The sequence below is a fragment of the Sitophilus oryzae genome, unplaced genomic scaffold (genome assembly GCF_002938485.1).
Source record: "Sitophilus oryzae breed Bouriz unplaced genomic scaffold, Soryzae_2.0 scaffold_1717_pilon_pilon, whole genome shotgun sequence".
Lineage (NCBI taxonomy): Eukaryota > Metazoa > Arthropoda > Insecta > Coleoptera > Curculionidae > Sitophilus > Sitophilus oryzae.
In genome coordinates this window covers 49,125-76,822 of record NW_022146410.1, presented here as the reverse complement: position 1 = coordinate 76,822, position 27,698 = coordinate 49,125, and the positions used below count along the sequence as shown (strand labels likewise).

Sequence of the window (27,698 nt, the reverse complement as noted above, 5' to 3'; positions counted from 1 at the left end):
TATATTGATAGAATTGTGTGATACAGTGTTTACTAGTTGTATACCGTATGCACTCAAGATTCTAAAGAATTTTTTGTAACGTAACAAATAATTATTAAAATGATGAAATCTGACGTCGGTATATGAGACATACAATGTATAAGTCATATGTATGTGTGATACTTCATATCATAGTTGTGCCTATAGTACACACCTTGTAAAAATTACACATAATATAAATATCTATATAGACACTTTGTAATAGTGTACTGTTGTGTCTACATTCTAGCATGAAGTGAAGGTGTGCGCATGCGCGGATAGCCTCAGCGTAGACACACCGACCAACTATATCTTATGTGTCCTCTTTCCTTTCTCCTTTCTAGGAGTGGTATGTGTTAGCAGCCATTATTGTTTTATCATTCGGAAGCTCTATATAAATGTTCTGTTTGTGTGTAGTTTAAAAGTTTTTAATTACCTTGTTACACCTTCCTAAGAGTATTATTAATATTATAGCAGCGACTCTTCCCTTACTCGTTACCCAATTTACCAAATTTTGACTCCAATAAATGAAAACTCCAAATATTCTCGTATAATGATAAAGAGGTTAGCTGAGTGAGCTCTGCAATACATTTTTTTTTTAATTTGGAAATAATAAAAATCTAAATGGACCAGAGAAAGAAAGATTTAAACACTTCAAAGAACTTCTTATACTGATATTCGGTAAGTTATTGATGGATCAATATACAGATATGTTTAATATTCAATAATCAGTTTCATATAAAATTTAAGGGTGAGATTGTTAATCTGGAAATAAAATACAACAAAGTCCAACAGAGTGCTCGATGAATGAGTATGCTAATAAACCAACTTGGAGGGAAAAGAGCAGAAAAAAATGACTAAACGAGGTCCACCAAATTGTGGCGATATACTAGTGTTTACCATTTTAGTATGTTGTTATACTAGGTACTTATATTTTTAATACATTTTGATACAAATTCTATTCTTTTACAGTGTTTTCTTACTTCTGGTTTCTGCAGTGTAAATAATTATTATTATTGTGTTATTTGCGCTATTGCGTTCCATGATATAAAGAAATATAAGAATTTTATTTTCTAACCACTTAATCCATTTTATGGAAGAAAAATGGTACATTTAATACAAAACAAAAATGGAACAATTTTAAGGTTACTTCTCTTGAACTTACGATCGAGATACTTTTGGAAAATACAAAGTTTTGCCTTCCTAATTTTCGTTCTAAAAAGATATAATTGGTATCATTGAATAAATATTTCTTAAAAAGAATGACAAGTTAGGCATCAAAACTTGTATTATTTCCTAAATTCGTTCATAAGAAGTAGTTTTATCTAGGACAAGATAATAATACATACGAAGCAAAATACATACGTATACACGCAGTAGTCACAACTGCAATGTGTAAACATAGTTTAAACGTAATACACAAGCACTGTGTATCCTACGGCACACTGTGTATCCCTTACTTTGTGTATACGTAAATGCTATACTGTGGCTACATTGTGAGGCGGACGTTTAACCTTTGTGCATACTTGTTGAACTACAATGTGTAAACGTAGCATATTTACATCGGGGGAATTGTGTCACCCTGTGTCTACATCTAATAATGTAAACACATCGTAAATGTGATTTGATGTGCAGTATGGGAATATATTCAATAAAGTAGATTAAAAAAACAAAGGTTAAAAGATAAATGCCAGACATTTGAACAGCCTAAGGATCACTGAGGACATTGTCCTAATCGCTTACATATTTGAATTCTTGAATAGCTACAAAAATGTAAACTATAGTTTTAAACGATCAGAAATGAAGTAGGTCTAAGGATAAACCGAAATAAGACGAAGGTAATGTAAAGAAAACATTAAGAAAGACTGAGGACATTAATGATCTCACTGAACTGATAGAGAACTTTGGCTCACTACTCCTTAAAATTAGTAATAAAAGTCGTAGGATAATTTAATATAGATGGCATTTGGAGAGGAATGCGATCATCTTTAAGTCTAGAATGCAATTCTGCCTAAATGAAAGAAAGCAAAATGCAATTTTGCCTAAATGAAAGGCTTTCGATCAGTACCATTTATGACGTATGGATGTGAAACTTGGAATTGATACATGAATTCACAGAGAAACTCTATATAACAAATAGCCACTTTATTGGCTGTCATACAAGAATTCACAGAGAAACTCTATATAACAAATAGCCTCTTTATTGGCAGTCTATTCATAGAATATTAGGGACCACAGGATAGAGTCAGGGATAGAGTGGATAAGGTAGAATGTAGAATGTTTAGGAGGGGGGGGGGGTAATCACCGCGACCTTACAGATCTATTGTGTGTTCCCCTTTCTTTGACTTTGTTAAAAGCTAGTATCTGAGACGGCTCCACAGAGACCAGCGCTCTATCTCCGAGATCAGCCGTTCCAAAGTTTATGGCACGAACGGTTGTCGTCTCGGTTCAGTCAGTGATGAGATGTTCTAGTGTTTCCCCATTTTCCCCACAGAATCTGCATTTACCGTTGTTTCTCAGCTTCAACCTGCTGAGGTGTTCGGTGAGGAGACAGGACAGTGTCCTGTTAAAAACCCCGTAACAATCCGAACATTGTTCTTACTTAAATCAAGAAAAAGTTTTGATTTTCTCGGTCGAAAGTTCTGAGAATATTTTTCGAGCGTCTTAGACCATTGAAGGATTTCCATTCCAGGTTACAGATGTAGTCTTCCAGGCTCGTGAGTTCCGCCTTAAGTTAAGAAACCAGACCGTTCTGCTCCAGTTACTGGAGTGCTCCCTCCTTTTCTAGCTAGATCATTTGCTTTTTCATTGCCTTCTATCCCTTGGTCAGCGAGCACCCAAGAGGGTAGAGAAAACTTTATTTTCTTTGCCTAATTGTCTTTCGATAGCGTAGATTTCTGCCTAAAGGATGCTGAGGTAGGTGTGCATTATTCGGTCCAAAATTATTAATAGTTTATATGATATGCTGGTTATGCTAACATGGTTAGCAAAACGCGTGTCCAGTGCGAAAAGTAAAGTGTTTTGGTGTATTGTGGTGAATTAGTGTTTTATTTTGGACTTATTTGAAAAACGATAGAGAGAAAATATGTTTCTTCTATCGAGATCAACCAACCCTAAAAATATTTAAATTATTTAAGACTCACACTTGTATAGTTCCTACTGTACCGTAATAGATTGATTTCGATTTTATTTAATGACGAAATATGAGTACCAAAATGCTTTATTTTTACATTTTAATTCACGATTTAAAAACTTATTTTCAATCTAATTCTTAGTATCTAATTGAAAAAATAAGTTTTTTTTAGAAATAAGAAACCTAATTCTCTCTGATTTCTCTATTCGATCTCTTTGTTTTGTTTTGCATCATCGAAAACAGTGTTAAAAGCTTAATAAGGTGAAGAAATACCCAAAACCCTCTTCACCTGACCGTGTCTACCGTCAACTCGATTCCGACCGTTACGAACTTAATACTTTCGGTAACGTATTTTGACAGTTTGCGTATGCAAAACCGATATACCATATTGGTTTAAGATTTCGCTCGTATTACCCTACACGTCATCGGCGAAGAGCTGATTGACGGGACCCCCGAGAGGTGACCCCACTGTCGATCGTTGGATCGAATCTCCCAGGTGTCTCGGGTGTACTCCAAAGTCAATTTCGTTGTTAAAATAGTCAGTTAATTTTTTTTCGTATAAGTAGAGGAGAGGTTGGTAATATGGAACCTAATTATATTATGCATGGGACCCCTCTGTTAATTAGAGGTGTGCAAAGATTGAACGAGTATTATAAATGAATCGTGAGATTCGATTCACTGCTTAGAATACGGTTTGTTCAATTGAATCGTGGCCAGCACGGATCTATAAGATTTGAACGATGAGCCGTAAAAAAGAATCGTGATAATTGAATCGGATCACAATGCGATCGTTCGTTTCTACGGCGAGGCGCGGCGTGGCGCGGCGTGGCGCGGCGGTGGTAAGCCATAGGCATAGAGAGAGAGTCAGACATCAATATTTAGACTAATATAACAAAAGCCCTAAACAAACATCATGGGCAAACAATAAGAAAGTTATTTACAAGAAAAAAAACTTATTTATACTATGCTTAGTAAGGGAGTATCTGTAAGATATTTAATTTTCACGTTAATATTTTTGTTAAAATAATATTACCGACTATAAACCATTAAATGTCGGATTAAAAGACGAAATCGTGTTTTTATATATTCTTGGCCTCTGCTCAATTTGATAAAAAAACAGCGTCAGCGATGGTTATAAAATAAAGATTGCTGTCATTTTATATGTAAAATTATACGGGGGATGTTCATTTGGAAGCTAACTGGACCCCATTTTTTTCGCCAGTGCCATAAAGTGTTGAAAAATAAATGAAAGAACTGTATATTTCTTTTTCTGGTCCCTTAAGTAATTATCGCCGATAGATATCAGTTACGATTCTTGTTTTTATGAAACGTAAATTATGCATGTGGTTTATTCAAATAAACGAATCGTAGGCGTCGATTCAATATGAGAAATTAAATCGTGTGATTCGATTCACTAAAAAGAATCGTAATGCCCATCACTACTCTGTTAATGTACACCATACAACTACTGATAACATCCGTTTGTATTAGATATCAAAAACTACTTTATTTACTGGATGGTCCGAATTGTATTCATGAAACTTCGTTAACAAGAAGAACAATTCTACAGAAAAAAATAAGTATTATTAGTTGTTTCTTGGGGTGTTGTACCTATGGTCAATTAAAACAAAAATCTTTCGACGTTTTGCATTTAACGTAATGCTTCTTCAGGAATATGTCTTGGATGTAGTAGTGCTTATTTTCATTTATTTACTTTCTTACAGTAAAGAAATGAAAATAAGCACTACTACTTTCAAGACATATTCCAGAAGAAGTATTACCTATATTAAATGCGAAAAGTCCAAAGATTTTTGTTTTAATTGACCATAGCCACAACACCCAAGAAACAACTAATAAAACTTATTATATAAAGGCTAAAGAAGAATTACATTCAAAAAAAAAAATAAGTAAACAAGTTCGTATAAATTTATGTTCTAAAATGCTTCTTTTTGGAGATATATACAAGGTGTGGAAGCTTTATTTTTATTTACGTTTTTCTCCAAATAATGTCTGAACTAACGTCGTTATTTGGATGAAAATTGGTTTGGTTTGTTTTTTAACATAAAATTGGATTTCGAAGTTAGTGTGACTCCTATTTGTCGGAGGAGTCATCTACATATCTGTTAACTGTTTTCAAGAGTAATAATTTTTGTCTGTACTTGTATTACGCTCATGAGATAAACAATAATATATTAAACAACGAGTTTCAAAAACGACGTTTTGCACACGAGCTGGACAGTTTGTTGGCTCGAGCCGCAGGCAAGAGCCAAAAGGTCAAACGAGTGTACAAAGAAGTTTTCGAACGAGTTTTTTACGCTATTTTTTCTACGACTACAAATTAGCAGCAGACTCATTCAGTTTTTGCCAGTTTTGTGAAATAATTTGCGATGTAATGATGACACTTTTCTGACGACTGCGTTGCGTTTGGCGTTTCAGCTAAACATTGGAGGTTAAAAATGTTAAAATTGACACATGTCGTGCGCTAAATCCTTAGCACATGCAAAACGCCAATTTCAGATTGAGTTTTCCGTGTGTCAAACCGTGTTCTGTAGCTACGGGCACAGAATATCTATAGCTAGATATTCTGTGCTACGGGGCATCCGTAGCTACAGGGCGGAAACAATATTCTCTCGATGCTTCTCGTTTAAAATTAGACGACGCTTCCCATCAATAAAAATTCGACAAATTTGCAAGTAGCCAATGAAATGAGTGGGCTAAGTGTTTTGCCGTGACATACTCGTCAACGGTGAACTCTCTGCCGCTTCAATATACGTAGCGATTTATAAAATATATTGCTGTTTATTTAAATGTTTTTGTCTACATTCCTTTCCTAGACACAGGTCCAGTAGACGTAACAGAGGCCGTCAAATTAGCTGAAAGCCGGTAAATGTTAGTTTTTTCCCGAAGGTTCTCAAAATGTAAGCATTATTTTTGTATATATTCAAAATTAAATAACACAATTATTTTCAATTAATATTGAATACGATTAAACAGAAAATAGGTTTATTTTGACTCCTGTGTAATCATTTTGTATTGTGTAATTACAATGTCTTGGATAGTTATGTCACTCTCTGTTACTCACTAGATATCACACATTTTAACAGAACGTCAACGGTTTATAATAGCCGAATCTGCTAAAACTAAAGTATTCTTGAATAGTTGTATTTAGATAGTTTAAAAATATGTTTCTTTGTTCTTTGTGTTTTTTTGTTTGACCCCTTGAAGATGGTTAGATAAATTTGGTCATATGCATTTATTATTGGACATATACAGTCGTAAAAAAACTTGCATTTGTCACGAATTTTTGGTAGTGGCGGTTATAATATCGGTAAATTATAAATAACCGAAATATTTAAAGAAATGTTTTCACATCGAGCGATAAATTCCATGCCAGTGCACTGCGGCGCTGCTGTTGCTGTTGCAATAAAGCCAGCCAATTTCTTCGACTGAGCGACTCTAAAGTGCCGCTAATGATAGGCTGCCAGTAGGGTCACTTCTGGTCATTTCGGAGATTCATTTATCATCCTTACAATGGGTACCGACCGGGATGGTTTTGTTAATTGCCGGCGGCGAACGTTTTGCCGCAAAATATTTGAAGCTCGATAATATAACTAAAAATACAACCGTTTACTGTTACCAGGTTTAATGTTAGTACTAGAGGTGTGTAGTTCGTGAAAGAACTAGTTTCAATGAACTTATCCGACCCCGGAATGAAAGGAACTAGTTCCCGGTTTCTCAAAGGTCTAGTTCCTCAGAACCTATTCCGGGATCGAGACTGTGACCGATATATAATAACATGCGACGGCGACGGATCGGCCAGCGCGATCATGGTAGCTGCTAGGCCGATGCTAGGCGGGAGTTTTGAGTGCCAGCCGTATGTTACCTGTCCCGGACCGAAAGGAATGAGAGGAACTAGAGGAACTAATTAAAAGACTAGTTCTAGCAGATCCCAGGTATAATACAAGGCAACGACGATGGATTCGGCCTGGTCTATTGCCACAGCCGGCGTAATTACCATAGAAAATTGTCGTGGATACTGATTCTGATTTTTAGTTTGTTCTTTGAATATTTTATGGGAATGTTTCACTTTAAGTCGCTAAAATTAAGAAATATCTCGAGAAATATCTTCTAAAACAAAGTATAATTTTTAGAGAAAATAAAGCTTAAGATTAGGAAAAATTTATTTTTTCTTAAAATTTTTGTATTATTTGCTCCAATTGGTTTGTTATATAGTTTTTAAAACTCTGATGTGAGTTTCTTTCTTATTTTTTACTATCTGCAACAAAACTTACCTATATGTTTTTAACATACGCAATTACACGTCTCGTTATATTTCATTTACATTGTTGTATATTATAAAAATTATACAGATCAGACTGACAACGAAATCCATTAGTAAGCAACGGGGATGTCAATGTTAATCAGGAACTATTGTGAACTAAAGACCTAGTTCAAAGAACTATTCCTCTGGAGGAACTAGAACTAAGGAATTAGTTTCTCTTAAGAAACTAGAATTCCCATCTCTAGTTATTACATTTTCTTATGGTGAGATTAAGGATATTAAATTAGTTTATTTAAATTGCTATTTATTTTAGAAAAGATAAACTGGAAACACAAGATTTTCAGTATTTTACTTAATCCCTTCATATGATTAAGTGAAATGAGTTGTGAAAATAATTACTACTTTGATATTATTGTTATTTTTTTCTTTTTGGCACTGACCTGGATTGACTATTTAATGTACTTCATAACTACAAAATAACTTGTGATATATATAAGTCATTGCATACCATTCGTTTTTTCGTTGAGAAAAATAGCATGATTTGGAAAATTTCGAAACATCGTCATTTAGTAACCACTAACAAAGCCATTACGATACAGTTTACAGCTCCAGAAGTAAAGCAAAAAGCACATTTTTCAACACAAGATTGATTAAAATCGGTTGGTCCAAAACAGAGATATCAACGTTTGATAATATCTTTTTAACCTTCTCCCACTACTTTATCTTTAACACTAGACAAAAATGATCTGAAGCCAAAAAATACGTAACTGGTTGGATATTGTAATTACATTTCCAACATACTTTAGTACTGGCAGATTTATCAGAAAATTGATATTTTCATTTTTATGTTCCAACAAGCAAACTTCGAACTTGTTTAAAATGCTCCATCCTTTAAAATGTTTTTGATATTGTAGTGTGGCCCATAGTTGTGGCCAAAGTGTATAAAAACAATTTAAATGAAATAAAGGAACCTACGCTGGGTTAAAAATATTTTTTTATTGTGATTACCTCGGATGTGGCATCGACAGAAGCAATATTTTGGGAAATTTGAGGAGAATAGGTTATGCTCGAGGTTATGTAAATGAAACGCCAAATTTTTAAATAGCCCTACTTATTTTATTAAATGAAATTAAAGGAGTGCCGTACTCTGCTTGGAATTCACAAGTAAAAGAGCACGGCAGAGAAAACCCTGATCACTATTCCAGAGAATCTAACTATGGTGTCCTGAACTATAATAAAAGAGAAATAATAATAATATAGAAACTGTCCTCATATCAAGGTTTGTACTTTAATACATTCAACAATATGCCACATTTATGTATATCATTCAAAACTGAAGAGTTTTTTTGTTAGTTGAACAGGTCCCCACCCGTAGGTACTAATGCCCTTGTTGCGGAACTAGACTCTTCAGTAAGTTCTTTTGGCGAAGTTGAAGGTTTGGTGCCAATATCTTTAGATTATAAGTTATTCTATGAGTTATTGTATTTATTGTTTTGTTTGCCCTTTTGCGAAAATATTTGGCCATGCAAGGTCGAAAAATGTTAGTACACTCAACAAGGCCCTTATTCTCACACTGAACCACAAACATCGGCACGAAGGAACAGTAAACGATTGTTTAGATTACTTTTAAACTGAAATTATTCACAGCATAATTAATTTCCATTCAATATATACACATGTATATACAGGGTGGTCCGAACTGTATTCCGGAAACTTCGGCAGCATATTTTGCAGATAAAAATAAGAAAAGAAGTTCCTATAAGTGTATGCTCTAAAATGCTTAGTTTCGGAGATATAGGGTGTAGTAATGTCATTTTTTTTATTTTTTCCAAATAATTTCTGAAGTAACGTCATTATTTGGATGAAAATTGGTGTTTGGGAGTTTTTTGGCATGAGAAATGTGATTTTGATGTCAATATGACTCCTACTAGTAGAGCGCGCCACCTACATATTTTTTAACTGGCATGAAGAGTAATAATGTTTCGTTCTTACCTGTATAAAACTACCGGGTAAAAATTATACATTTATGATGTTTTTTACGTAAAAAAGCTCTCTTGGTAAAAATCGGTATGAGTAATGGTTTTAGAGATATTTGGAATCTAAATTATCAATACCTGTGATTATTGACACAAATTAAACATGTTGACTAAATAGCTTTTAGACTGAAATCATAAATTTGAAATGTTTTTGTGTCAAAAGTCCAACAGCATACAACAACATTGTTTTATATACAACAACATTGTTTTATCATCATTTTTTTGCAGAAAAATTTATGATTAATTTAAAAAAAAAAATCCAAATTTATTATTTCGTTGAAATAACTGTCTACTCAACGTGTTTATTTTTCGTCAATAATGACATGTATTGACTATTTCCATTCTAAATATCTTGAGAACGGTTGCTCGTAACGATTTTTAAAAAGAGATATTTTTTACGTAGAAAGTCACAGAGATGTATATTTTTTCCCTCGGTAGTTTTATACAGGTATGGAAAAAAAGTTATTATGCTTCAAAACAGTTAAAACGCATGTAGGTGGCGCTCTCTACTAGTAGGAATCATATAGACATGAAAATCAAATTTCTCATGTCAAAAAAATCCTAGACACCAATTTTCATCTAAATATTGAGGTTACTTCAGACATTATTTGGAAAAAATCGCAAAAAAAATGAAACTTATTCACCCTGTATCTCTGAAACTAAACGTTTAAGGACGTACAATTATACGAACTTTTTTACTTATTTTAATCTGCAGAATATGCTGCCGACGTTTCCGGAATACAGTTCGGACCACCCTGTATATTATCTTTGTCAGATCAAATAAATAAAAAAAAGCTTTAGAACAGAACCACAACAGGAAAAATGAAATATATTATTTAGTTAACACTAGTTAATTGAGAAAACATTTACCTTACCTTTAATAACATTCTTTGTTACAAAACTTACTAACCAAAATAACATCAATGCGTCTCGAATGGTAGTCTAAAAGTCATTCTTTTAACAACTATTATCTCTGTTTGTCGCCTGATTTTCCTCTCTCTGGTTTTGCGAATAATAATTTAAAAATCAATAGTTTTATTTATGTATACAGAGTGTCTTAAAACTATTTTTTTTGAATTTAAAGAAATATGTTTATTTTTAAATAGGCGGTTTATCTCAATATACTCCTTCCTTAACCTTATTATTCAAAGAAATTGATAGTGTAGGTCAGCAAACAATGCAGGCCATAAGAATCACAATTAGAATTAAGTTCAAATTTCCAAAACGGAAACTACGTAGGTCCTGAGGAAGTACCTTTAACCGTAGATATCAATAAAGAGGATACAGAACCCATTTCTAAACCACTTCCTCCACATTCGAAAGAGTTGCGGTCGTACCGGCCGAAAGTAACTCTAGACCGAATTTCCTCACCGTCGAACGTTAATTGCCGCATAAAATATGATTATGTTACACGTGGACCGCACCGTTTATATTTATGTAAATGAAATTTCTAAGGATTTAACAGAGTCTCGGTGCGCGGCCACGTGGAAAATCGGATCGACAGTAAGCTCGGCCAGAACATTTTCGGTTACAGTCAGCGATTGGGTCAGAGCGGATTTAGGAATTCTCGAAGAAGATACAAACAGTAAATAATGTAAAATTTGTAGCACGTCAAAAACATCAAATGTAAAAAATAACAAGGTTAGTTTTTTTAAGAAAAAGTTGGGGCGAAGTTTTTTTTTACTTGAAATCACTTATAAAAAAAAACAACAAAACATCCAGTATATAGAAGCCTCCCCAAACACAAAATCATAAAAATTTCTCTGCGGAAATGCACCATTCTCCTTTTTTCGACTGTAGAATAACTGAAATCAGTTACATGAAAACGTGTTCCTATTTTACATTCTAAACACTTTTCTTGTGTAGGTATAAACTTAACAAGGAGGTGCAAAGGGTATTGAAGCGATACATATAGCCAAGCTTAAACAAAAGTCAACCTCACCTTCACGTGGTGCACTTTGTTCACACAAACGAGACTCTGGCGTCCGACTATAGGCGGTATAACCTTACACAACCCTCAGACATATCATCTTCCTAGGGAAGGGGAGTAGTAAACTACTCCTAGCCGGCCGAGAACGTAGCACAAGGGACCTATCGTCGCGGTCCCCAATGTCCTATAGCCATCCCGTGCTACAGTTGCAGCTAAAACTGTGCAGCAGCGTAACCGCCACAGCTAAACCTTTTTACGCAGCTAACACACATTAATGATGGAACATTCGAGTGGGACAAAATCATCGTCCGGAGGTAAAATACCCCCTCAATCGGATCTCCGGGAGGGGGTGCCTACTCGAGCGTATCATCGGAGAAACAAAAAACATCAATGTTTCACGTTTGCGACGTGGAACGTCCGCACTCTACTGGACAAGGTAAATTCAAATCGACTAGAGAGAAGAACAGCGCTGGTCTCACGGAACTCCACCGATTAAATATAGATGTTGCCGCTCTTAGCGAAACCCGCTTTCCGGATGAAGGTAGTCTCACTGAGGAGCATTAGACCTTCTTTTGTAAGGATCAACAAACAGATGTCAAATGCGGCACTGACCACCGACTTTTAATTTTAAAATGAAAATCCAGTTAAAACCCAAACATCCACACTGTAAAAAGCAAAACACGATGACCAGATTGAACGTACGGGGTCTAGAGAACAACAATACCGCCGACGCCCTCCGGGTAGCCATCAAGGAATCATTTCCACCGATAACTTCAATCTCAACCTTGTAAACATCCACACTGTAAAAAGCAAAACACCATGACCAGATTGAACGTACTGGGTCTAGAGAACAACAATACCGCCGACGCCCTCCGGGTAGCCATCAAGGAATCATTTCCACCGATAACTTCAATCTCAACCTTGTACTGGGAATTTCAAACAAAAAGAAACAACCAGACTGGTTTAACGAAAATCAACCGCATATACACGCTTTGTTGGAACAAAAGCATAGAGTACATCAAGGAGTCACTGCAAATACACACAATCCAAGGCTGGTAGACAACTTTAAAGCTGCTAATAACACGCTTCGAAGAGAACTGCGCCAACTAAAGGATAACTGGTGGTCACAAAAAGCGAATCAGATTCAAGAGTACGCATCGCATCACGATTATCATAAATTCTTCGAGGCTGTAAAAGAAGTATACGGCCCAACCAAGAAAGTAAGCTGCCCAATCATGGCTCAAAATGGCGAACTTCTAAAAGAAGAAGAATAAATCAGAAACCGCTGGAAAGAAAGTTACAGCCATATCCGTAACCAAGAAAACGATCCCAATACGGAAGCACTAAACACAATAGCTCAGTATAACAGCCTCGATTTATTAGACATCCCAATAACAGAACAGGAAATAAATAGAGCCTCCATAAAAAAGCTTAAACAGGCATCCATAAAACAGCTTAAGAACAATAAATCAGCTGGCTGTGACGCGATTCCGGCGGAAATCTATAAGCGTGCAAGTAATGCACTTATGGGTCAGTACCTCAGGACTTTTGCAACGCGAATGTAGTGAATATATTTAAGAACAAAGGAAGTGCATTAGAGAAAAATGTGGAAATTACCGGGAAATTTCACTATTGCCTATCGGAGGAAAAATTTTACAAAAATTATGTCAACCCGCTTGCACCCACATATAGAATAAATTCTTCCAGAATCGCAAACGGGTTTTCGCACCAATCGCGGCACCGTCGGCGTCGATTCCATATTTTCCATCGCCAACTAGTACGTAAGTAGTAAGTTTGGAGTACCCAATAAATTTCTTGCAGTGTGTAAAAGCCTCCATAACAACATGTCAACAGTGTCACATCATGGATCACTGAGCGATCTCTTCATAACAAATACAGGAGTTAGGCAGGGATGTGTTTTAGCGCCTCTCCTATTCAACATATTCATAGCAGCGCTCTCCATTATAGTGGTCAGCAAACTGCAGGAGAGAGGACTGGGCATTAGAGATAGATACGACGGCGGTCTCTTCAACATAAAAAGACTCAGGGCAAAAACACGTACAAAATTCGTCACAGCACATCAATACACTGATGACAGCGCTCTAGTTGCAAAAACGTTACAACAATTACAAGAAACGTTGAACACATATACCTGGGCATACGAGGCTTTGGGCCTTAAGCTAAACATCGAGAAAACCAAAATCATGTGCACTCCTCCAATATGTAGCGGAATTCAATTACCTCGGCAGTTTGATTTCGGAAGAGGTCAATATCGACTCTGAAATTGAGGGAAGAAACAATTAAAGGAAAACAATTTAGGAAAAACTTAATTCTCAATATAATTTCATTCTACTTATTATTTTGCTGATAAGGTGGAGTGGTGTAAATGCCAAGAAGACTAAATCAGCCAATCATTAAAAAATGTTTATCTATAGTTGTATTTATAAGTCCAGGCAATTATGTGCAACAGCGTTGAAGAATTGGTGGAATTGAGCTATGGAAACACTCCAGAGCCAATTAAGGTCACAAAACAACAAGGAAAAATATAAAAGAACCCATTAAACAAAAACGGTAGTAACACGACCGCTGTTAAGACCTTAATAATCTCGACGAAGAAGAATACCAACGAAAAGAACAAGCCGAAGAAGCCGAAACCGTCGTAATCGTTAAGAGCAGCACTTCCTTTTCCCATCAGTTATCAAATTAAAAACCGAAATATCTTTTACCATAAAGCGGGAGGCGATCTTTCGCGTTATTAAAGCCAGTGTGAACCGTCAGCGTGCCGATCAAAATAAAAGACTACTGGCCTTTTGTGCGCCTCGGCCAAATAAAGAAGAAATAATGAAATATTCAGTCGGTATGTCGGTTATTAATAGTCGAGTAGCGGCTCGTCAGTCGTAATACGATCGTAATGAAGAGACCGATCAGAGACGGACTTCGGGTATTTTTCGATCTTCTTCTTCAGGTGCCTCTTTTCATCGAAGATTAGTGATAACTATACAGCTAATTCTTTTCGTCTTTCCGCTATTCTGACTAGGGTTTGAACATTCATTCCTATCCATGGGACGTCGCTTCTCATCAATTTTATCTTTGATGATAAGGTGTAGTAAGTGGTATTTATCGTTATTGTCAATATTTATGTCCAAAGTATGCCAATTTTCGTTCTTAATAATTATACTTAAACGCTCTTTATTTTTTGATAATAATATTTATACTTAACTCTATCTCTCTCTGTCTTTATTCCTACAAGAGGAATGTAGTGGTCAAGAGATGTGTGTAGTTTGTCTCCATAATTCCCTGTCTTGTGCTTCCAGTGGCTTGTGGGTGAGCTTTGATAGCTGGAGATGGTCTGTCCATCGGGTGGACGAGCGGGCTCTTGGTTTTTTCCTGGAACCTTGCCCCTATAATGAGTAAATCCGTTTGATAGAGAGTTATTTCGTGGTAAATAATTTTTAAGACTGTCAATTATAAACTTGTGTATAGCGCTAATAATAAATTACAACTATTAGGTAATCCTAAAGATAAAACACCGCCAGGAAAGGTCGGGTATGTATGAGATTTCATGTAAAGATTGTAATCAAAAATATGTTGGACAAACTCGAAGATCAATTTTAACTAGATATAAGAACATATGGCACAGGTAAGATATGGCGGAGCGGTTAAATCTTGCGTTTCTCAATATATTTTTAGTCGATTTTTAATAAAGATCATTGTATGGATGTTAATAATTCAAACTTAATGAAACAAGTCTCAAATTACAGGCAATTAGATACATATAAGAGCAGCGTCAAAATAAATAGATGTAAAGATAATATGAATACAGATAATGGTCCAATTCTGTGTTCCTATTGTTCTAGTCTCGGTAATTAATAATTATTAAGCTCGATTGGTTTTGACTCATTTGGCTAATTTTGTCACACTTCGGCGGTATCAGCAACAGAGCGCCTATAAAACGCTCTATATTAGGTAGTTTGGTTTTAATCATCTGCTGATAATGCTAAGATACTTAGAAAAACGCGCGTCAGTAGTAAAGGTAAATTCTTAGAAGTAATTCTTTAAAATACTTAGGAGTGCGACTGGATACCAAACTGAATTTTTTTGACCATATTAATAAATCGGTCAGCAAGGCTGTGAAAAGTGTCACCGCTTTAGCCTTACTTATGCCAAACGTGGGAGGAGCTAGAAGCTAGAACTAGAGCATCCAAAAGGAGAGTGCTTGCTAGTGTGGTACACTCGCAGCTGTTGTATGCTGCACCAGTATGGCATAAAGTCATTAACAATCGGAAGCTTACACAAAGACTACTCAGAATACAACTAGTGATGGGAAAACCGATTAATTTCAAAAATCGAGTAATAATTTCAGAAATCGCTTGAAGATTTCAATAATCGAGCGATCGCTCGAGCGGAATTTCGCTCGTATTTAAAAATACGGCTTTTCGCTCGTTGCTTGTTGTACTCGCAAATCGTATCGCCAAGCAGTAAGTTGCGTGCGCATAGCACATATTTTTTCGGTAATGAATAGCAAGTAGCAAGCGACGAGCGAGAGTAATTCGCTTGATTTAGTTTAATTTAAAGCATTGTCGATGTAGGTCGTAATATTTTGTCACTCAGATATGCAACTCTCTACATGTATGTAGAAAATTCGCTCGGCTTTGTATCCAGTATCTCAAATTAAAATCGGATCGAGCGATGTCGATTATTTCAATAACCGAGAACTCGAGCGGATTTTCGCATTGTCTGGCCATGGGTGTTTTAGAGAATGGCCATGGGTGTTTTAGAAAATATTTGTTTAACCGTTGTAGGGTTAATGTTCAGCATAAACTGTTTGCGTGCGAACGATGGCAGATCTTTAGGGAACATTCCTTATTGAAGGCGGCAAGGACTTACCCACATTTATAATATACTTAGTTGAAGCGAGGTATCATAACCTGTAAAGAGATAGAAGAGGGACAAAGAGCGACATGAGAGAGATGATAAGGTAGAAGAAGAGAGACATGATAGAGATGATAAGATAAATCTAGACACCCTTTGCACTGAAGCAATTCGAGAGCGGATTTCGATGTAAAGTGGTAGTTGGAGGAGGTTTTTTTTAGCTGGTAGGAATCCGGTACTATCTTACTTTGGGTGTCTGATGTAAGATTTTTTCCCTCCTCAACGAAAAAAACAGTGGTAGAAGTAAAGTGTTTTGGTATATTGTGGTGAATTAGTGTCCCATTTTGCTGTTGTAATACCAAAGGTTTCACCCCCAACTGTTATTTTTCTGTAAGCTAAAATATAAGATCGACTATAAAAATCGTCATGTTTCTAGTCCGACTCTGTCCTCGCTAGAAATAAGGTAGTTGCGGGCCTAAACGCGGGCCCCGATGTCCCGCGGAGGCTCTAATCAACGGCGCTCTTTTAATTAAACATCCCCATTCACGTCCGATTAATATAAATTACTTGGTGGGACGCGCAGAGCGGCCACCACAGGTAACAGGTGTGGCGTGGCCGGTGTAAGGTTGCGCATCGGCGATACAAATGAAACGAACTTCTATTGTCGAAGTTTGCACGATTTTGATGAGCTTCAGATGAAAGACCGGCAGGTCTAATGGACATGTTGTACGGCAAGTTTGAAGAAGATGTTTGTTATCTTTTTAAATAGCCTCTAAAAGTAAAAAAATATATCTTTTTTGCTGAATGTAGTATAAATAAATGTTTGGTTATTGATGGTATCCAGTGTTCATTAAGAAAATTTACTGGAAAGGCAAGTAAATATTGTTTCGCAGTAAGGGTAATAATGGAGGATCACATGTAGACTCAGTAAAAGCGTTACACAGTGTTGTGTACTTTGAACCATACTCTTTAAATATATCTACATGAGGAATAACCATGCGGAGAGCTCTGGAAGGCTGGGATGGAGATATCATAAGAGGAGCTAAATCAACAATTGCGACCAGTAAAGATTTAGATGCAGAATACTATGCAAAACCATATGCAAAACATGAAAAGTCCGCTAAATAATTTATTTTGTTATTTTCAATGCTATTCCTTAAAGGGGGTTAATCACTACGACCTTGAATATCTAGTGTGTTACCCTTTCTTGAGTAATAATGAGTTATAACTCATCATACAGCCTTAGGGCTTTGACAAAAGCTAGTATCTGAGACAGCTCCACAGAGGCCAGCTCTCCATCCTCGATATCAGTCGTACCAAACTTTATGACACAAATTGTTGTCATCTCAGCGCGCTCAGTGATGAGATCATCTGGTGTTTCCCCATTTTCCCCACAAAATCTGCATTCGCCGTTGTTTTTCAGCTTCAACCTGCTGTGGTGTTTATTGAGGAGACAGTGTCCTGTTTTTACTTGAATCAAAGAAAATGTTTGATTTTTCTCGGTCGTAAGTTCTGAGGAATTTTTTCGAGTGTCTTAGACCGTTGGAGGACTCCCATTCCAGGTTACGGATGGAGTCTTCCAGATTCTTTAGTCCCGTTTTAACCCTTCGAGACAAGGCTTCCCCGAAAAAAAAAATGTCGTAAGGTTGGGAGTTTTTGCAATGCCCATAGTTGATGTCGTGTATACACGACAGCCGTCCCCAAAGCACTTTTTTTTCTACGTACCGACAGCCGTCTGGAAAGGGTTAAATTGGAAAGCAGAACGGTTCTGGTCCAGTTAATGGAATGTTCGCTCCTTCTTTTGCCAGATCGTTTGCTTTTCATTGTCCTCTATCCCTTGATGAGCGGGTATCCAGAGTAAGAGGACTTTTTTAATTTTAATTTGTTCAGCTTCTCTAGGCATTCTTTGAGAAACTTCGAACTGATGGTTACTGAGTTGTTCGCTTTTAGAGCTGCTTGACTATCGGATAAGATGGCTATTTCCTGTTTTCGATAGTTCCTATCTAAGATAAATTGTACGCATCTCTCGATAGCGTAGATTTCTGTCTGAGGATACTGGGGTAGGAGACCATTGGTTCGGAGTATTTAGTTTTCGGCCCAAATACCCCTATCCTTGTCCATGCTTTGGTTTTGGAAGCATCAGTAGGTATACCACGTTATGGTATCGTCCGTTACATGCTGAGCAAACCTGATTATAAGAGATTAAAAATACGACCAGGACAAGACAATTAAAACATTACACGATCAAATCTATTTTTTCAAGGCTCCTTGATTAAAAATTAGTGTTTTTAAGATAACCATGACACTCTAAATTGAAATTTAAAATATTTTTTTTTAAGTGAGACAAATGATATGCCATTCTATTCAGAATATCATTATCTGTCGAATAAAGTAAAAAAATTCTAAGAGTGTCATTTAAAAATCAAAAGTTGTAGATATTCCTGTCAAATATGAAGTGAACGAAAACAGTTGAATAGGTATGTAAATCAATCCTAATATATGTCATATACGAACATACCAAATCTAGATTATTTCTAAAAAAAAATAAAAAAGTTATAGGTTTTTTGAGACCCACTCGGTATACATATAAGCAAATTGCCTTCAGGGAACGCCAGCATTGGTACGTTTTATAAATGGCTGGCAATATTTTGAAAAATTCCACACTTCGATTGCAAAATATGATACTATTATCTGCTATAAAAACGGCTTCTATAGCCTTGCAACAATTGAAAGAAAATTTAGTAGGTATATTAAAATTAGTTAAAATTTTTCAATAATCTACAATTAGTAATGATAAATTAGATCATCCTATGCTGCTAAAAAGCGAAAAAGGTCTGACTGCTAAAATTGATCATTCAAGATTGGTTGAAAGATGGGCTACTCTAAAAGAAAGAAGAGTGTAATTGCTGAACACTGATGCCTCGATGAATTAACAGGAATGGCTTAATATTAAAATGACTTCGACTATTTAAAATAAGTTGGGAAGAGGCCGGAGTTGGGAAATTGAACAGGTCAGCACTAGGGTTTCCAATTTTCGGGATCGGGCTAGATATATCAAAAATAAAATGAGAAAACAACTTTACTAAAATAGACAAAACAAAGTAACATTCATATTTAGTATATAAGTAAAAAAATACAATTCTCGTTGCAAAAAAAAATAAAATATAAACACAAAAATAGACGGTTTAGTATAAATATGATATTTGAAAAAGTGTATAAAGTCAAATCATTTTAGACTGGACTTTTAATTTTTTCGAGATTTTCGGGATCCCGGGATTTAATATCGGGACTTCTGGATAAACATACACCGCGATCCCGGGATCCCGGTTTGGAAGCCCTAGTCAGCACCCATCACAATACAAGTACTCGCGCTACGTCTCTGTATAGCGAACAATTATAACATATTTAGTAATCCAAGTATGAAAATTTTCACGATTTTATTTTACATTGTTATAAAAATAATCATACAATTATTATATTCGATTAAATACTTTTTGATATTGCTCAATTTCTTTCTAGATGTAGCTTTTTTAAATAAATAATAAATAAATAAAAATATTTATTTCAAAAATGATCTAAATATGTACAATAAAATTACAAATATATAGACATATTGAAATATTGTCAGCGGTGAAGAGACTTTTATATTAAGAATTCATTGATTGAGTAGGGTTCCAATTCAATTAAGAGTTTTTTCAACGATTTCTTATAGGTTTCTTGACTTTCGATTGCTCTTATGTCTTCAGGGAGGCTATTGTAAAACTTTACAAACATGTATACTGGATTTTTTTCAGTCAGGGTGAGACGATGTGAGGGGAACTTGGCATCACTGGACCTTGTTTGGTATTCATGAGATTTTTCCATTTCAAATAGGGACTTATGTTTGAAGATGAATATTAAACACTCATATATATAAAGAGCTGGAAGCGTCATAATTCCGAAGGATTTAAAGTGTCCTCGACAGCTTTCTCTGTACTGAAGTTTCTTTATAAGTCTTATAATTCTTTTCTGAATCACAAAAATTTTTGCAGTTTCTGAATTTGATCCCCATAGAATAATTCCATATCTCAGCAGTGCCTCAAAATTTCCACAGTATAGTGTTTTCATTGAGTCTGGGTTCACATAACTTGACACAACTCTCAGATCGTAGGAAATTGTGCCCAAGTCTCAAGCATAGCTTATAAATATGTTGGGTCCACTTTAAGTGCTCGTCTACCAAGAAATTTGCATTCACCACCAAGGCTGACATCCATTTCTCCAATTTTCAAATTGCTCGGTAATTCAATTTTCTTCTGTTGTGTTCGAAAAATTAGTGTATTAGTTTTTTCTTTATTTAGCATTAGTCTATTTGCATCAAACCATTCCTCTACTCTTATGAAAGCCTTGCTGCCATTCTCCTTCAGAATATCTTGTGTTGTTCCGTGAGTAAGTATATTAGTGTCATCTGCATAGCATGTAAGGCTAAAATTTGCATTTCTTGTTGTTTGACTAATATCGTTTAAGTAGATGATAAAAAGTAGTGGCCCAATGATACTGCCTTGAGGTATACCAATATTCAATTTTTGTATACTGGACTTACTAATCTTTTCGTCTTTTCTCACAATAACTTGTTGTTCTCTATTTGTCAAGTATGATGTAATCCATTTGAGTGCTGGACCTCTTATTCCATATTTTTCGAGTTTTATTAGTAGTAAATGGTGGTCTAAAGAGTCATATGCTTTTGATAAATCAAGAAATATACCCACTGCCAGATCTTTATTTTCCAGATGTTGTATTATTGATGTAGTGAAATCGAACAATGCAGTAATGGTACCTTTCTCCTTCAAATACCCATGTTGTATATTCTGAAACAGTTTACAACTATTCATGAAAGTTAATATTCTGTTTGCAACTATTGTTTCAAATACTTTTGAAAAGCTGGCAGTAAGCTAATTGGTCTATAATTATTCAAATCAGAGTGATCTCCTTTTTTGTAGATTGGTTTAATAAATGCCAACTTCAGCCTGTCTGGGAAGATCCCATATTTTAGCGAATTGTTAATGATATAGCACAAGATATCATCAACATATTTCAAACAGAATTTTACTATAGATGTTGGAACCTCGTCCACACCGCTGCTATGTTTATTTTTTAGACTTTGACCAATTTTTTGAATTTCCTCTATATTCACAGATTTCAGTCGCATTGACTCATTGTTCTCACTTATGTTACAGATGAATGGTACTTTCCTAATACTGGACAATATATTTGGCACAACACTGATTAAGTGATTGTTGAATTCATTTGCTAGAACTAGTGGGTCTTGATCTATAAAACAATCATCCTTTGGGGAATTTTTACCAGTTGTTTCCTTGCAGATTGACCATAAACACTTCATTTTGTTATCAGATGATTTCACTCTTGCGTCATACTTGTTAGCTTTTTCCTTAACTAATAATCTGTCATATTCTTTCTTTGTGGCTCTGTAAATATCTTTATATTGATCGTTATATCTTGATAGCATTAGTAGTGTGTCTAATCTCTCTTTGCATTCTGTTATTTCCTTACTTTTGTATATTGATGTTTTCTTTCTTGTTTTATACACAGGTTTAAGTGGAAAGTGTTGATCAAAAATGCGGTGAAAGTATTGCCAAAAATTTTCCATTGTTCATTGACATCAGATGTTGGTATCTGATATATTTCCTCCCAAGTTTCTTCCTTTAGTGTGTCCGCAAATTGTTTTTTGTTTTCCTCTCTGAAAGTTCTTTTGAAGTTTTGATAACCTATTTCTTTTTTAATATGGATTGTAACTTGTTGAGCAGTGTGGTCTGATATATGGTTGATTAGCACACAAGCTTCATAATCTTCCTTATTTGTAAAGATGTTGTCAATACAACTACCTCCAGTGTTTGTAATTCTAGTATTTTCTAAAATTGTTCCTTTTAAATTGAAAGAACACATTATGGACAGAACATCTAGTGCATTGCTGCTTTCTTCATTGAAATTTATGTTAAAATCACCTGCTAGAAATATGGTTTTATTTTCAGTTGTTATGTTTAACAGTAATTGTTCTATTTTTTCCAGAAACACATCCATATTTCCACTTGGAGGCCTATAAATTGAGGCAATTATAAATTTTTCATCTCCAATTTTGCAGTCCATTACTGCACATTCAAATATACCTTGATCTGATAGTTTTTGAAGAGATTTTCTTTCAAAGCTTGTAATATCTAAATTTTAACTACCCATTTTTGATATATCATTATCTATTTTCTTATAAGGTCATAATATCTCGAAGTACCGCAATTTATTTAGTGTCTAAAGCACGAGCAACATCGGCTTATTCGGTACCATTTCTGGGCGTAACCACGTCAAGATCCATTTCCGGCCGGTCGAGAGACAAGTTTGCAGAATAGTTTCTCACATAAGATGAAATCTATTAAAGCGAATAAAAATATTGGCATGGGCAATTAATATTAAGTAATACTGAGTGTTAATATTCAGTTTATATATTAGCTTTAATTAGATATTAGATAGATGGATGATTGTGTTCTGTATTTTAATATACATTGTTTTGAATGTGGTAGACAATGATTCAGTATTGAAACTAAAAGTATTTCGGATTATTAATAATGATTTCGGAGAATTAATTAGATAAATTAATTACTCTCACATTAATTACTTTGAGGAGAATGCTCTCTCTTTCTTGAATATTCGATATTAAGGGTCTAGGGGAAAAACAGGATAAGCGCTATTTTAATAATTTTACAGGAGGGTACTGAACGGATGGTGTTTCTCAGGTTTTTTTACCGTGCATTTTATATTTTAGAATCAATAAATAGATACACTTCTATATGGTTATGTCATTGCTAGGGTTGCCAACCGTCCTCCGTTCCAGAGGATAGTCCTCTTTTTGATCTCACTGTCCTCTTTTCTCTCACGTATTGAAAAAATCCTCTTTTTTACATATCAAACTCAAAATCTAAAAAATGTTTGTGTATCGTCACAATGCTGTAAAAAATTGTTAATCTGTGTCTTTCGCTACTTCCACTCGTTTGTACAGAAAAGAAGTCGAAGAAATATTTATGTAAAAGAAATATTTGTGGAGGCGATAAACATGTTTATCTATTTTATGTTTACTTATTGTTGGCTCATGTTTTGAAAAAAAAGTTTTGTTGAAAATGGCTTGTTTTATTTTAACAAATTTTGAGTATAAATATTGTTAAGAAAGTAAGAAAGACCATCAATCGCATACCATTGACGTAACTTTTTGGTAAATTCTAGACATTTGGGCGGGGTTTCAAAAAAATGTTTCACCTGTGCCTCTTTTTTACCCTCTCGTCCTTTTTATTTTGAAAGTTGGCAACCCTAGTCACTGCACCATTGCACAAGTTTCAACTGTCGTCAGATTGTACCGAGTCGTGAACTTGATCAAGTGACAAGGTGCCAGGTTTATGCATTTGAATTCAAAAAAGTTATGGTACCGGTTACATTTGTACCGCTTTACAATTTGTACCTCGAATTGTACTTACTCTCCCCTATTGTTGTACTACCCTGTATACTAACGCAGGAATATTTGCAATAAAGAATAAACTTAAATTCAAACGAAAATAAAATATTGAATTCCTAATAATAATTATTATTTACCTTAGACAGAATTCAATTTCTTTTTTACCCGAAGCAGTAAAAACTCACACTTGCTCGTCAATTCAGCTTTGCGTATTTAACAAAATATACCCGATACAATCTAATTAGAGATATATCTAAGGTTAAGTGCACAAACCGGTAGATATAATTGGCAGTTGACTTTGATTTTTTTACTCAAAGTGCCGCGGCTTGCTCTTTGCCAACTATCTACTCATACAGCGGACAGTGGCGGCACGAAGGTTTGGTCAGATTAGACATGCATCGAATTAGACACCCAACTTCTCAGAAATTACACCTAGATTTAAGCGTTAACATTATTAGGCATTTGCATAAAAGTGTGTATTTTGGGTTGTATTCCACAAACTTTGCAGACTATTGAGGAAGCAGAAAATGCACAAATTACAGAAATAAATTGAAAATATATACTTAAAATATTGTGAAAAAAAATGTATAAAACTGAAAAAATGTAATCGAGTTATTTTATTTAATAAAAAACGGTATGTGTTTAAATAATACAAAACAAACAAGAACAAGACACCACATACCAAAAAATATAAAAAAAGAACTATTTCTTACTTACTTCTTATGAAACTTTCCGCATTTATTATTATATTTATCAATATAACTTATGTACAAATACAAATTTGTAATATTCCAGAGGAATAAATAAAACAACATAAATAAAACAAACTATTTATTTAATAATAACACTTACCAAATTTAAACCTCGAAAGTTGATTAATTAACTTTAATCTTAATTTTTTTAAACCAGTACCTTTTGACATTCTTTTTCTGCAGTACTAAAATCCATTATTTATCTATCGCGTGATGTCGATATTTTACAGCTACTCCAGTTTTTAGTATATGTTTAGTATGATCATTCTACCATATACGAGATGCACTTATCTACGACGAGATGGTATACAAACTTTATTGATGGTAGTTTTATTGGTGTATAAGACTTTCTGCCTGGGCAGCAAGTATTAACTATAAACTGTGCTCTGGGGTCAGTTAATTTTACCTCGATTTTTCCTTAAAACAGACGTAACAACAAAAAAAAAGACACAAAACACACGTAACAACACGAATCAAAATGCATCATCTTCCAAAAATGCAGGGTATTTGACATAATTTGACACAAAATTATAACCTACAATTTGGCAAGACTTTGACTAGCCTCAAAATTCTAAAGGCGAGTTCATACGCATCGGCGTCCATTTGTCGTTCATCGTTCCGTCAAACCAATAAAATTGAAATACGATCTGTCATTTTTGAAATAAACCAATAAAACTGGTTAAAAACATCAACAGACAAGACGGATTTATATTTAAACCCCATCCATAGTTAACTTAAAAATTATTAGAAACTTTTTTTAGTAAAATAAATAGATTGGTATGGGACGTCATCTGCTTTTCTTGTGTCATCGTCTGTCGAAATCTTACCTGAGAAAAAAAAACAGAGTATAACATTTATATTACAAGAGCATTATATGTCACTTTTTCAAACATTTCCCTCAAATTCTCCAATTTAATAGCTGTTAGTAAGAAGTTTCACTATATTCAAATATGGCGCGCCTATGTATAAAAAAAGTTGTGTGTGCAATATTGCACACACAACTTTTTTTTATTTTTCAGTTAAAATTTTATGCAATAGTCGGAAAACCACTATTTGTAAAGAATTAAAAAAAAATAATTTGAACAAATAAGCAATTTTTTTAATATATAGGTAAATAACCTAAACGTGAAAAAAACACATGCTTGGTTTTGGTTATGCGAATGTCTTGCACTAGTCGGTCTTGGTCTTTTAGTGCTATAAGACCAAAACCTCAATTCATGACTAGTCTCTTCCATCACTATAGATAAAATAAAATTGAATATACATTTGATATTGTATTCTAAAATACTTGTTTGGAAAAAATTCCATATGGAATAAGATAAAATGCTAGTACCGCTACTGAATGGAGATATATACGGAAGCCTGAATGTATTGAAGAAAAAGAGGGAATCTGGGCAAAATGTATAATTTCATCTTATTAAAATAAGTTAAACTTATTAATTTTGTACCGAGTCTGTATCGGTACCTATCATTAAATAGTCCATTCGGCTCGTTAGAGATAATTAGATAACATGTGTTTATTTATTTATCTATCTGTCGAAAATATTAATATTCAAATATTTGTAACAAACAAAAAAGAAGAATGCACCTTGAACATAACTTCACTAAACATTCCGATTTGTTTTTGTTTAACCATGTTTACAGGTTTGTGGTCAATAACTTCTAGAAACGAAGCATAGAAATGCAGACTAGACCAGAAAATTATTTTTAAAAATAACAAATTGTTTAAATATATTTTCGTTTTTATATTTATTATAATATATATTCAAAATAGTTTTTTTTCTGAAGGAAACTGCAGGTTGCACAACGTTCAGTGGAACGAAATATACTGGGAATAACCAAGAGAGACCGGAAAAGGGGAATAGATTGGATACGACAAAAGATCCAGGTAATAGAAGTCATCCACAGAGTTAACTGCATCAAATGACATTGTGCAGGACGCCTGGTAAGAAGAACGGACAACAGATGGACCACAAAAATTGCAGCTATATAATAGACCATGATATTAGGAAATTAGCAGGGTCCAGCTTTGATAGCTTTTCTGTCTTTACGTTTCAGATCTGTTGTAATTTTTGGCTAGTGTTCCACTGTGAACTATTTCACCTACTTCTGTTTGGTCACTTTTGCCACAATTTACCACGATTTTTTGGCCATCCACTAATTTGTGGACATTTTTGAATTAGCTTTCGCATTACCGCAGAAAAGTTCTGGACCCATGAATGGTATTATTTATGTTTATGAATGGATTTTTTTTAAATCACGTTTATGGGCTTTGTAGCGTATGATCGGGCAGATTGCCAAGATCATAGCTCTTTTAACACATATCGTCGAACAATATGATACGTCTCCAAAATTGCGGCCTTCTGCATAAAACATGCCAGTTCCTGTTCTTGACCAAGGGTTGCGATGCTTCGTGTTAACCTTTTCTCTATCAGACCTGTTGATGATATAATAAATGGGAGTACTTCGATGCTGTCCAGTTGGTCTTGTTTCTTTTTAACTCATATGACAAATCCTGGAATTTCATAATTTTTTCTAGGTAGGTCTCTCCAATGTTTTCATTTAGAGGAACAGCATAGTCAACGACAAATGCACTTCGAGTAGCCTTATTAATAATCAGTATATCAGGTTTATTGTGTGGAATTTATTGATCTGTTAATATTAAGGTATCCTAATACTTTAAATACTCCATTCTCAAGTTCTGACTGTGGCTGATAGTTATAGTATCGCTCGCTCAGTACTTACACTGAGTCTATTTTTGTTGCAACATTTTTGATGGATGATTTTCGCAATACTATTATGTCTGTGTACGTACTCTGTGTACACAGACATAATAGTGTACTCTTTTGGTGCAATAACGGAGCAGCCCCCTGTAATATGGTTTAATGTTTCTGACTTTTGACTGCATACTCTACAGAGATCCGTAGGAATATTAAGCTTGAGAATACATCGGGAATAATACCGGCTTGCCACAACCTGATCCTGAATAGCTGATATCATTCCCTTCGTCTCTCTTGTGAGCCAGCCACTGCCTAAGTAAAGCTCGTCTTTGTCTACATCCGCGTCATGGAGTACAGCTGCAAATTTTCCATGGATTGCTTTGCCTTGCCATTCTAGGATACATTGTTCTACAAAATTTTTCTGTGGTAGTTCTTTGTTATTTGAGAGATTAAGTGGTGTATAGCT

The 27,698-nt window shown here is 34.8% G+C and overlaps 1 protein-coding gene across 1 annotated transcript; it reads right to left on the bottom strand.

Moving 5' to 3' along the window:
* Nucleotides 1-21,162: 21,162 nt before the first annotated feature.
* Nucleotides 21,163-21,774, bottom strand: LOC115881385. The gene has a single exon (XM_030898843.1). It carries the CDS (start codon nt 21,772-21,774, stop codon nt 21,163-21,165), a length of 612 nt encoding a protein of 203 aa, XP_030754703.1.
* Nucleotides 21,775-27,698: the final 5,924 nt, after the last annotated feature.